Here is a 13158-nt window from a genome sequence, read left to right on the forward strand (position 1 = left end):
TAGCGCATAACACTTTGAGTCACGTGAGTAGGCGTGGTTGAAATGTACCTGGCTGTTGTACTGTTGCTTTGCGCTTTTTCATCAGTGTCTGGCGTGCGTGACGATCTTGAATGCGTTGTTAACAGTGACTATTGCTCTTGCGACTTCAACGACGGGAGAGGAAAAATAAACCTTGCACCACTGGCGTCCTCTTCCAAAGACAAGCCAGCGTAAGTAAGCAACAGCCTCGTGGAGCAACTATGAGCAAAATGATTTGTATTGCGTTGTAGCTTTAATTTGATCCAAGATCCAGGTCGTTCTTACAGCTACGCCTTTAATCCATGCTCACCGTTTAATGACGGCAGCGGCTGTTCCGTTGAAAAGGACACTGCTGTACGTAAGTCCAGTTGCGTAGCTTGCAGTTGATACACTAGAGTATGACAAAACCAATAGTACGAAGTCTGTCGTGATGGACAGCATTGTATTGACTTACCATGTTACAGTGCGAATCTTAGGTTTAGTTTTTTAAATAAATTTCAACACCATGTTTGTGTTGCAAATTCCAAAACGCATCATGCACTTCAGAAAATACTGTGTATAGAAAATTGTCTGATACTTTGCAGGTTACATTGTAGCAATTACTGTAATTACTGTAGTGTAGTGTGGTCTGAATCAATTAGGAGTGTAGATAGACGTATACAATGGGTTTTCCGGACTAAGGAGTTTCCGGATAATAATTTTCTATACCCTTAAGCCAAGCACACTCATGGTTTTACCTTTTATGAAAAACGGACGTATAACAAAACTGCTGCAGTTACTGGAGCACCTGCTAACAGAAAAACTACACAGCTATGAAGTAGTTAAGAGGGTTTACAAGTCAGAGTTTTTTGTGGAGATAAATTTTAGTCACGCAGACTTAGAGATGGTATCCTGGCAATGCATAAACATGTCTGTCTACACCCAACCCTTATTAGTTTAGAGAGAGAAAAGCTATAGGTATAGCTAGACAACACAAATAAAGAGTAGGTTCAAGTGATTAGAAGTAAGAAGTAGAGATTATTTGTGATAGTGGGAATCAATGATTGTAAATACACACAGACACAGACACAGACACAGACACACTCACGCACACACACACACACACACACACACACACACACTCACGTACACACACACACACAGACACACACAGACACACACACACACAGACACACACACACACACACACACACACACACACAGGCACACACACACACACACACACACAGGCACACACACACACACACACACACACACAGGCACACACACACACACACACACACACACACACACACACACACACACACACACGCACTGTTAGAAATAATTGACCTGCATAAAACCAATAATGTTTAATTTAATTTCTACGCAATCGTTTATGATCATGCAGGCTTGTCAGAGAGGTACAGACACTGGAGGCGGCCTTTCAGTCAGTCTTGGAGCTCAAAGAACTGTATCTTTCAATGTCACAGATGAGGAAACCCGAAGCGTCCTGATGATCATTACATCAGGCGACGATGGCAGGTAAATCTTTTAACTTAACTAAACAAATTTCGAAACAAGAGCTTCTTGCCTTACACAAATTTGTATAATTAATTAATTAATATATTCTTGTTTAGAAAGACATTGATAAACTTGGTGTGTGATGAAAAGTTTGGAACAACTGCAGTCACTTCTAACATGACATTTGTTAAAGAGGAAAAGCAATATCACTACGTCTCTTTTGCTCTCATGAAAGCATCAGTAGATGTCACAACTAATTCAAAATATTTTCAATTTTTAGGTTTTCAACTTGCGAAGCAAATGTGCGTGTGTTGATGGTTGCAAAGGCCCAAGTCATCTCTTACTTTCAATAGGCACAATCATACTAATTGGGTAATTATATAAATTATATAAATTAATTTGTTGTTATTTTAATTGTGATTGATTGTTGTTAGATTGGCTTTTGTTATTATCATTTATCTGGTGGCTGGAATTCTCTTCAGGAAATTTAAACAGGGAGCAACTGGTGCAGAGGTCATTCCTAATCACAGCTTTTGGTTTTCGTTACCAGGGCATATCAAGGTCAGACAAGAGAACAATAAAATTGCTGTAATTAACGTTTATCAAGAGTTAACTATGTCATTAATTAACTAGCGGTTCATTATGCTGTCTACAGTAGTTTGATGTATTGTACACTACAGTATAAATTGTTAGAGAGGCTTTATCTAACAACAATATTGTACCTATAAGATATTTAAACAAGACTACTCAATCACAATACGTATTCAAAATAATGTGTAGTTGCAGTTGCATTGTAAACTTGTACTATTTTTATTTATTACTGCCACAACACTCGTGATCAGTTTAGATGCCTTGATCGTTAATAAATATTTAGTTATTAATTTAATAAAGTCTCTAAATGTACAGTTATGAATAATAATATACACTTCATAGGCGTAGAAAGTTTTCAAGGTTTGAAGCAAAACATTACAATTTGTGCAACATTAGTATGTTTTATTGCACTTGGGAGTAATGCAGCAAAGCAAAAAGTTATTGGAGGCATGGCCCCCTTCGACCCCCGCTGCCAGTTCCTTTGCCTATGCAGTTTTTTCTTGCATGCCAGGCTATAGTAAAGATTAGCTAGTAACGTTTCTTTATACAAGGAGGATCACTAATGGACTCTATTATCTAAATGCTTCAAACAGCATCCTACATGCAAATGTTTGCACAAACATCTGGCTTAGATTATGTGTCGTTCCAGCATGCAAATAATATAGGAATTATCTACCTTACTATAACACTATGTCATGTTTTGTAGGATGGAATCAAATTTTCGTTCAGAAAATGCCGAAAATCAAGTGTTGAGTATGAAGCACTTCAGTAGCTAACATACTAACAGCAAAGTAAGTCTTGTAACTAGCAATGCCTTGGAGCTAAAAGAGCTGAATGGCATAGGCTGTCTCTAGCAGTGTTGGTGTATTTGATGTATAATTTGCATAAAGTCTCAGAATAGCTATCAATACATAAATGTATAACTGCATGTCTTTAGAATAGTGAGTCACTGACAAAATGAAGCAAACTAGCAGAACGATACACCAGCAGATAAACAAGCATGCAAGCAAGTGTGCTGAGACACTAAACGTATACAAGTTTTAAATTATGTAACATCCTAAGCCAGTCTGTTCTACAAGACAAGAAACATTGGGCCACATTAACTTAATTAATTATTAGATTCTCATCCTCCTGATGTCCTGTTGCAAGGAGTGACATAGTTAAGTTTATTATATATTTTCTACCTATCAAGTGGTTTTTCTATTATATATTTTCTACCTATCACCACAGTCGCATACTCATCAGGCACTGCAGTAAAGTTATCTATAGCAGTCCGGAGGCATATGGGCTGGGCTATACAAGTCAATGAGGCTCAGATAACGTAATCCTAACATACCATAATGCACCAAAGCCAATTCTTCATGCAAAATTTGACAATACAAAAATTAAGCAATGAAAAACACCCTCTCTGCTACACTGCTACTATAACTAAACCTAATTCCAGAATTTCAGCGTGCAAAGAGTCAAAATTAGTAATAAATTGCGTTAATGTGGGCCCTAAGAGTTGGTGCAGCCAAGGATAAGAATCTAATAATTAATTTTATGTGGCCTTAATAATTGCTTAGGAGTTTGGTAACCAAATTATCACTAACCTATTTTCTTGTTACTGCAAGAGGTCGGCTGCATACAATGCTATTCTTGAAATATTATATCAAAGCAATGATGATCAAAAACAATAACAGAACCCATTCTTGCCTATACGCCCAAAAACCCGTATTCAAATCAAATACAATAAACTACATTAGAAGCACAAAACGTAAACACCAGTTCAAAGCTCGAGTAATTATGAAATACTTCTGATACTCTGGAGTGCAACCTGATTAGGCACATACTTTATAAAATAGGCCTCACCCTATGCAACAAGGTACTAGCCAAGTACAATGACACACATAAGCAAACCTGACTTGAGACATGTGTAGACTCTACCATACCAAATAAGACCACACAATAAAGTTTGTTCTATCTATTTCACCCACTGATAAATTAAAATGATCAACACCAAAACTGAACTAGACATCACACCATGTTGTTTGTCATTAATTGAATATTGCAAGTTTCAAAATTGGTATATCCAAGTGTACAATTTCTTTTCTAATTGTAAGAGCGACCTTGGTCATGAGGACTTGTCTCCTTTTGAGCTCCATGCATCCAACAAAATTTTCCCAGTCATCATTTCAAGAACATGAATGAAACCAGCTGACATACCAAACATGAGGAGAAACAATTGCACCATCTGTACTGGCCGTATGACCGCCATCTCGAACAATCCCACAGACACGGAAATAGCGCCAAAGAGAAGGACTCCGACCATAAATCCTTTCATCATCACCACGTTGTTCTTTTTCAGAGCTCTATAGCCAAGAATGCAGGCAACACAGCTGACTAACCACGTCCACTCCCAGATCTCAATTTCTCTCAGATTCTGAACCATTACGACGTGTAGTACTATGCAAGAGACGAGCGATACGTGAAGTGTCATCATCAAACGCAGTCTCCATTTCGATTGAGCAATTCGGGAGTATTGGGACGCCACTTTCTGACGGTGACGGAAATCGGAGCCATCGGTGCCTGTAGCTCTAGGACCACGACGTGAAGCCATTACTGCAAAGGCAAGCAAGAATATACCCAGTTCTGATGTCACGTGATGACAAACGGTACAATAACTCAACCACGCGCGCTAAGCTGTAGGTCTGCTACGCTGTACGAGTCGAACCAGCGGACCGTGTGACTTTGATGTTTTGTCATGAACTTTGAGAAATTCTCTACTCTAATCGTATGTTCCTGCTTCTGCTTCACGCTCAGTCGCGAGATAACGGACGTGAAAGTCTATTCAAAGTTAATAGAAGGATATAAGACCTTCCGAATTCCTTGCCTCGCTCGCTCCGCAAATGGAACTTTGCTAGCGTTTGCTGAAGGCCGTGTGCCGTTGGATAGACCTCCCGTCGGGAATATCTCGACATGCTACGGCCTAAATGCCTCACTTCAGGACGGCCACTGTGTCGACAAGGACATTGTTGTGAAAAGAAGTTACGACGGTGGAATGTCATGGAGTGACCCGGATGTACTTACCAATACTAATAAAACCTATTTTTATTCAAACATCAATACTGCTCTTGATGTGAAGGAAAGGATCTATTTGATTTATTCGAGATGTTCTGTTGATGACATCCATAGCGACTGTGTAGATGTCATTCAGTTATCAGACGATAACGGAGAGTCATTCACCTCTCCAGTCTACTTGTCTCACGCTGTATTGACTGGTGGGCCAAGTGGAGGCTGGGCTGTCCGCTATGCAATTGGAAAACCATTTCAAGGCAGAATTATAGTGCCAAAACGAGAAACAGGGTCTTTATATTCAGACGACAGAGGTTTGACTTGGAAATATGCTTCAGGGATACAGAACCAGTTCACCAATGAAGCTGCTATTGCTGAAGTGTCTGATGGCTCTCTTGTTGCAGTTTTGAGGGATGGTTACATGCCTGTATTTTTTCGATCAATGGATGGTGGCATGTCGTGGACAACATTTAATACTTCTCGTCTAATAAATCCTAACTGTGAGATGTCACTGACTACTTTTGCGTCTGAAAATGAGGGAACTATTACAACAAAGCTTTTATTATCACATTCAAATACGAATGTGTCACCGTCTCCCTATGGACGTCAAAACATGACAATTCACATGTCTAGTGATGGAGGTTTGAACTGGGTACCAATTGCAGACATTGACAAGGGGCCATCAGCTTACTCATCAACACTTCAAATTAACAGTACAACTGCAGCGTGTCTCTATGAAAGGTCTAAAGGACCACTTCCTGTTGCTTTCGATTCCATCAACATTGCATTTGTGTCAGTAAATTGAACAGACTAATGAAAGGCATCTGGCAACCATGTGTATTGTGTAATTGTACAACTTTGGCTTGTAAAGCATGACATTTTTGAAATTTGTGTCGTTTGTGGCATTATCCCTCTTGCAATGGCCTGGCGAATCCGCATAAAAGAGTGACAAGAGAATCGCTGCTAGTAGCCCAGGATAAAGAAGAGCACCAGAACAATGCTCAAGCTGACCAACGCCAACTGCCAGTCCACCGCTAGCATATAGATGATTATGAAGCTCAGGGTTATCACATCAGCCAAGGCTACAGCTACTGTAATGTCCATTTGTATCTGTTGCTGTTAGACCCTAACTTTGGCATGTTTGAAAGGGCAATACGCGTGAAGTTCCGTGATGGTCTCTAGTACGTAGCAAATGATTCTTGCACATGGATCCGCAGTATAGACTGGCAGGCCAGGCTCAGTCGCTGAGCTAAACGCACTTGACTCACGGAGGGATTGCTTCTCGAGCTGGAACAATTATGGCAAAAGCTCCTCCTCCTAGCGTGATTCACGTGCGTTTAGCTCAACGACTGCCCGGAATAGGGCCTGGCTAGGAGGCTAGATCCGCAGCCCGTACCTCCGTGTGTTCCACTCGGCCAGCCGGTTGTTACCGTGTTGGACTGTGTATCTGATGACGTCGACGCTAATTAACTACCGTATACTGGTAATGCACTGTGATGTAATGCTCCGTTACGTTTTCACCACTAAGAATTAATATAAGCAGCAGACAGATCGAGCTAAACTAGTTCAAGCTTTCGAAGACTTTTATCACTGACGATGCTGCGTCGGATGCAACGCATAGGCCTCATTGTCATCGTACTACATGTACTGATGACAAACGCTGAAGCAGATCTAGAGTCACATTCAGAAGAGACGGTATCTACATCTCGTTACGAATGTTATTGAATAATTGTTCGTAACATGCAGTTTTTCCTTTCGCAGGAAAACAAAGACTTCAAACCAGGTAGTTGTAATTCTGTTGCTATGGCTTTCTACAGCTAAAAGCAAATCAATTCTGTTTCTCTATAGCAGTAACATCAAGCATTCAAGGAGTTCACGTCATTTGTGGGAACAAAGGAGAGAAAGGAGACAAAGGTACCAGTACGCAAGTGTTTGATACTTTGAATGAGTTAAGCACAGCTTAATCAATTTGGTCTTTTTACTAACAATATCTTCAGCATACCAAAAATACAAGTACATGCAATGTACTCGAAATTAGGTAAAAGTTACAAGCTTTCAGAAATTTGAAAGGTTTTAAGGTTGTGTAAAATTGAGAACAGGTCTCCAGTAGATGCAACCATAGTGATCCGTCAGTTTTCCACTGACGTGTAGATAGCATAGGGGCATGCGAGCAACTGCATGCTTTCAAGAGTACGAAACGCTACCTTGACCTCTTAATTAACGAAATAAATCACAAATAGATAACAAAACGAGATAACACCGCCTGGATCTTTCCTGCCTTTAATTAAGAGTTGAAGTTACGTATATGCTATTTCTCAATCACAGTTGTAAGATGTGATGTAATAATTGAGTACCAGGCTTCTAGGCATGTTGCATGGAATAAGGTATACTTACATTGTTAACTATTCTTAAGATATGTACTCTCTAGAGTTAGAGAACAAGTCCAAGTCACTCTAAACCAGAAAATAATATTTAGTTTACTTAACTCTAGGCGACAAAGGTTCGGCAGGGAAAGTTGGTCCAAAAGGCGCCATTGGACCGGTTGGTTCTAGAGGCAAGCCGGGGGTAGCTGGGCCAATTGGACCACCAGGTGTTCTTCGCATAGATGTCTGCTCTAGTAGCACAGAAGGTAACATATTTATACATAATTTAAAACAGAGAACTACAGATGAAGTAACTGGACAATGTGAGTAGGGTTGGTAAAATACAACCAGCAACTGAAAAGATTTGCGTACTGTGACGGTACACAATGGTCAAACCTGGGGTCACTGCCGGCATATGGCAGGTCGTCTCTGCTACCCGCAGCCTCATGTAAGGAAATAGCACTCAACAAGGCATTTTCAACCAATGGACAATATTGGATTAAACCATCATCTGTTCATCCTCCATACCAGGTTGAGAATGATTACCGACCAAATTGAATTGCCTAGCACTTCTTGTTCCTCAACATTTTTTCTACAACAGGTATTCTGTGATGTTAATGAAGGTTGGACTATGATCATGAAGATAGATGGAAATAAAGAAAACTTCAACTACAACAGCGAATTGTGGTCGAACAAGAAGACATTTCAATCGAACAATTTGGCTTTGGATGACAAAGAAGCGAAACTGGCTTCGTATTGGACACTACCATTTAATGAACTTCGTCTGGGAATGAAAGTAGCTGGTACGATCAGATGGATCACTTACAGCTACAACGCATCATCTCTTTACAGTCTCATTGCTGATGGACAGTACAGAAGGACGAGTATTGGTGAGACCAAGTGGAGAAGTTTACTACCACGGTCATCGCTACAGAGAAATTGCAACAGGGTGAGCATTATCCACGACCGAGAACAATTTACATACCCATCTTAAGCAATGCATGCATAGACATTCATGACACAAATAATTTCTCAACAATTTCTCGTCTTCTTATGTCTTGCAAGCCATGACATACCGGTATTGTGCACCAAATTATTGAAACAAATTTAGTGTCTAATTCTAAGCAATGTTGATCTAGCTGACACGGACAGTTTGTTGTACAAGTTATGAGACTATCTTATGCACCCAAAAGATTCAGAATATTTGCATTAAATAAATTGCAACACACTAACGTTAGCGTCTTTGTATACAGGAAGGATTCAACACAAGAAGTTTTGATTCATACAGAATGTACAGACGTACTCGAGCTCGTCTTGGAATTCTTGGTAACCAGGAAAACGAATGTCGATCTCCAGACTCTGTCGTTGGATTTGGAACTGCACATTCTACTTCTGGCAAAAACAGCGCCGGGAACGAAGCTCTGTGCTGCAGTCCGGACAATGGATATATGAGCACCAAAGCAATTGGCTACATCATGGCACGTTGAGCTAATTGTGTTGACTGTAGGACTCAATGAATGAAAGCTATTATTAGCAGACTGTTTACTTATACAAACATCAAGACAATATTGACTAGTCTACTTTGATTAATTAGTTTCTGTAAATGTAATTATCGTTTCTCGTTCATCAATTAGTTTTATGTGTATGGTTAGCTTGTCCTTCAACAGAACGTCAATCAAATTAACTTAAGCAAACAGGTTGTAAGCAACAGCGAATCTAGCGGTCTAAACCAAGGCCATGGGCGCCTTTTAGTGGTATTTTACCTAAAAGTTTGATATGCATGAAACATGCCATGACAGCAAAGACGCGATTTCGTAGTGCATACTAGAGCGTAAAATCTCAAATTCAGACGTTCCTTAACTTAAGTATAATTACGTACTCCAAAGTCGTCTGATTTATATAAATTAACCTCGTTTACACTAGCAACTTCAGAACCAAGCTGCACCAGATAAATTTTCTTTTAGATAGCTATTACTTAAGTCTACTAAAATAGTAGTTAAAGTTCTTGATTTCTGGCAATTCAATTGTGGCCACTCTAGATCACTTAGTAACCATTACACGTGACGTATTTCGCACGGTTGTGAAGTCTGTAGTGTGAACGTGGTATTAAAGACTAGACTAGCTGCTTTAGGTTTTTAATTAAGGTCAATTTGGTTGTTAGATAGAGCCACTTTAGGTACAAGGTGACATGTCAAATACTGTATATCTTTCTGATACCATTGCAGTTGATGGAAGTACTGGTAGTTACATGCACACAGTATAGTTATAATATTCGGTACTCTACTTTTGCTATGATTTTTAATTTCAGCAAACTATATATTTTTGTTACTATGCATACAAAAACATTTGTCAAGAGTTAGCTTGGCTTGAAATTTAAATGCACCCGCCAGCCCTCCATGGTTGGGCAAGACTGCCAGTTGACATCTAGTATCAGCTTGCATTGCACGTTGCCCTAGATATACAGTAGTAGTGTATTACTGTATTTACCGAGCACTCTTTAGCTGCTCATGCATGCAAGTCATTTAGTAGCAATTCATGAGCCAAGTATACTGTCGGAGAATTCACCACTCCCAAAGTTTTGGAGGGTTCGTGCCCCTACCGACGCCACTGATAAATTGTGCGCTGCATCTCTTCGTCATGAAAGGTTGGTTGGAAAACTGGATCCTTAAACACACAGGTGTAGAAACCGGAGGGGCTGGGCTGGGCTGCAGCTCCTTAGCTCATTGTAGGAATTTGAAATTTTCTTTGCTCCTGACTTTGCAAATCTGTTTACGATCTGACAAGGGAGGAAGCTTTTCCTTACTCGTAATGACATCCACGGTACAGTACAGCCCCTCCCGCTCGTAAACTTCTTCCTACGCCACTGTTATAATCCCACTTCTCGTGGTTCATTTGTAATTAAGACTGTAGTGAAGAAGATAGTAATTATCGTTGTTATGGTTTGATGCCGCAGACGAAGATCGCCTAACAAGTTATAAAATGTCTCACTAAAAATCCTGCCTGATACAGAGGCGTCGGAAGCAAATTTAAAGTGGTCCGGCCTAACGCGCGCTATGTGGGCGTGATCATATAACGGTTAACGCACGCTAAACATTTCTCTAAAGCTTGAATACCATACAGAGAACGCAAGATTAACACTTAGTAACTACTAGAACAACATGTGTCAAACCTTACAATGCTATTTCTGTACGTAAATCTACATTGAGCCAAAAATGTTTCTTCTGTGTTCTGATTCCCTACAGAAATCATCTATGCATAGTTCTAGATCAAGACTATCACATGCTTCTTTGTGCACATGCAACATTAAAAGGTGATTTAACCTTGCCTGTGTTATAGTGCACCGAAGGTATGTTTTAACAATGCGGAGAGCTGAGAACGTTCTTTCACTAGTTGCATTTGTTGCAGGAGCAACAAGGATCCAGCGTATAAGTTTGACCACCTCAGACAACAGCAGTTGGCCGGGTTTCCCTAGTGACTTAACATAGTCCACAACATCCATCAGGGCTGGTGTGACTGCCGTTTCTCTAAAGTGAGAATACAGTATCAATAGCTGCGTCTGGAGGATATTGCTGTCAAAGTCTGTGCAGTACAACTCCTGTATGCTAGACAGGTCATCCGTATAGCTCTCTCCAGCAGCACCCTTCAGAAGTGTGCATTCAAGCTTGCTGTATATCTTATAGTGTGGCTGGTCAAATCTGCTTTTGATAGACTGAATTGCCATATCGAAAGCGGAAAAATACATAACCCGGTAATGATCTTCTATACATGTTGCGAAGTGTCCCGAACTTCCTTCATCATATCGGCAAGGACGCTTCCTTTTCCGAGGAAGGGAAGGCTCTGCAACATCTTCTTTGCTTTGTTTCTCTATCAACTTTTCCCAGAAATTTGAGAATTCAGCTTCTGTACACATTAGTGCAAGAGATTTGATGGTAAGTTCTGCTAACACTTGACCTTGTGCAGCAGACATCTTCTTGTGCTGAAGAGCTTTGCTCAGATTGTCAACCAACTTCAAGACTTTTTCTCCTAATGCTACTCCAAAGAGAAAGTCAAATGAAGAAAACTGAGCAGCAACACCAGTACACCGAGCAGACATCTCTGGGTCTCGTTTTGCCATATCTGCAAAACTGTCTAAGCTGGATTGGATGACCGAAAAGTTTTGCATAACACTCTGTAGAGAAGCTGCTCGAACGGTCCATCTCGTAGGGCATAGTGTCCTAAATCCAGGGTCTTGAGGAGCCATTTCAGCTTGAAGTCGCTTGTACTCAGACTTTCTTTTTGCTGAGTACTTGAGAAGTTTTGACAGTTCAAATGTTGTGTCAAGGGCATATTTGATAGGGATTATGTCTTTGATGGTGTCTTGGCAGGCTAATTGAGGCTATGACCATAGCAGTGAGTGAACAATGCTCGTGGTTCATCTTGAGTGAGTTGAGCAGCAACTCCTGATAGACATCCTTTCATCACAGCTGCACCATCATAGCACTGACCACGACAGTTGGTCAGACTAAGGTTCATACGAACAAGAACATCCCTGATAATTGCTACAATGGACTTAGCATCAGTTGAAGCAGTGATGTGCAGCCCAATAAAATCCTCATGAGGCTCTAGGTCTTCATCCACCCATCGTAGAACTATTACAACCTGCTCCTGGGTACTTGCGTCAGTCGTTTCGTCTACCATAATGGTGTATGGTGTGCCTTCAAGTTTGGCTGAGACATCTCGAAGAATTCGAAGTGACATCACCTTCAGCAGCTCATTCTGTATGTCTGCACTTGTGTACTTATTTGTCTTTTTCTGCAACCAATCGGAGAGATCTGTAGAAAGCTCACAAAAAAGACGAAGGAGCTGTGACAAATTGCTATCAATCTCTTTGGTGAGGGCGGAACCGCGGAGGGCAATACCTTGACGTGCCAGGAACCTCAGCGCCCTGAGAATGCGAAGGAGGCTGGCCCGGTTTCTCTTTCTGTCTTCAACCAATCGAGTTCTTAGTAGTTCACCAACGTGCTTTGTTGTGGCAGGTAGCGTGATCAGTGACTCAACCGCTTCTCTGTGGCAGTCTGATTTCGCGTGTGAACGAAATAAGCGGGTGGCATCATTCCAGTTTTGAACTCCGCGATAGATGAATGCCTGCTCAGCAGTCTTGCATTTCAGCTTGCCAGACTTCGCAGCCTTCACACAGACGTGACAGAACACTTTCTCAACGGAGTCGTGCCAATGAAGCCAAGGCCAGTTGTCGAACCAAGCAGCTTGAAATGATCTTGATTTTGGGGCTTTTTTCCCAAACGAAACTTTTGGAAATGAAGCACGGCGAGGCTGACAGGGCTGATCACCGACATCTGGAATCCCGTCAATCTGCATATATAGCACACGGAAATGGTTAGCGTGCGCTCTATCTACCGCTGCCGTGTTCTCGCGTTGCCAGCCTCATCTTTGTGACTGAGCGTAAATTTATAAATTACCGCCTGAAAATCTAGCTGTACAGAATGCTAACGTAACTAGAAATATATTACTTATTTAATCAGTTAACCCTAAACCGGAAGTATACGCTAATGGTCGACTGGCAAAAGTCCATTTTTCGAAAAGTGGTACGGCCATGGCCGTGCGGCCGACCCCCTTCCGACGCCCCTGCTGA

General features: G+C 41.0%; 5 protein-coding genes across 5 annotated transcripts; 3 read left to right on the top strand and 2 right to left on the bottom strand.

Moving 5' to 3' along the window:
• Positions 1–26: 26 nt before the first annotated feature.
• Positions 27–3065, top strand: LOC134187318 (cation-dependent mannose-6-phosphate receptor-like). Its single transcript, XM_062655430.1, has 7 exons — positions 27–209; positions 270–372; positions 1409–1542; positions 1638–1734; positions 1802–1893; positions 1956–2082; positions 2819–3065. Exons 1-7 carry the CDS (start codon positions 43–45, stop codon positions 2882–2884), a joined length of 786 nt encoding a protein of 261 aa, XP_062511414.1. The 5' UTR covers positions 27–42; the 3' UTR covers positions 2885–3065.
• Positions 3066–4060: 995 nt separating this feature from the next.
• LOC134186618 (protein jagunal homolog 1-A-like) lies at positions 4061–4752 on the bottom strand. Its single transcript, XM_062654616.1, has one exon. The coding sequence runs from the start codon at positions 4709–4711 to the stop codon at positions 4226–4228; it is 486 nt and encodes a 161-aa protein (XP_062510600.1). The 5' UTR covers positions 4712–4752; the 3' UTR covers positions 4061–4225.
• LOC134186617 (sialidase-1-like) lies at positions 4742–6419 on the top strand. The gene has a single exon (XM_062654615.1). The coding sequence runs from the start codon at positions 4856–4858 to the stop codon at positions 5969–5971; it is 1116 nt and encodes a 371-aa protein (XP_062510599.1). The 5' UTR covers positions 4742–4855; the 3' UTR covers positions 5972–6419.
• A 122-nt stretch (positions 6420–6541) lies between these two features.
• LOC134187067 (collagen alpha-1(XI) chain-like) lies at positions 6542–9215 on the top strand. The gene is made up of 6 exons (XM_062655184.1): positions 6542–6949; positions 7015–7080; positions 7658–7795; positions 7861–8060; positions 8131–8478; positions 8783–9215. The coding sequence occupies exons 1-6, from the start codon at positions 6907–6909 to the stop codon at positions 9014–9016; spliced, it is 1029 nt and encodes a 342-aa protein (XP_062511168.1). The 5' UTR covers positions 6542–6906; the 3' UTR covers positions 9017–9215.
• Positions 9216–10725: 1510 nt separating this feature from the next.
• LOC134187103 (uncharacterized) lies at positions 10726–11769 on the bottom strand. Its single transcript, XM_062655218.1, has one exon. The coding sequence runs from the start codon at positions 11767–11769 to the stop codon at positions 10726–10728; it is 1044 nt and encodes a 347-aa protein (XP_062511202.1).
• Between the last annotated feature and the right edge of the window lie 1389 nt (positions 11770–13158).

The sequence above is a fragment of the Corticium candelabrum genome, chromosome 11, assembly GCF_963422355.1.
Source record: "Corticium candelabrum chromosome 11, ooCorCand1.1, whole genome shotgun sequence".
Lineage (NCBI taxonomy): Eukaryota > Metazoa > Porifera > Homoscleromorpha > Homosclerophorida > Plakinidae > Corticium > Corticium candelabrum.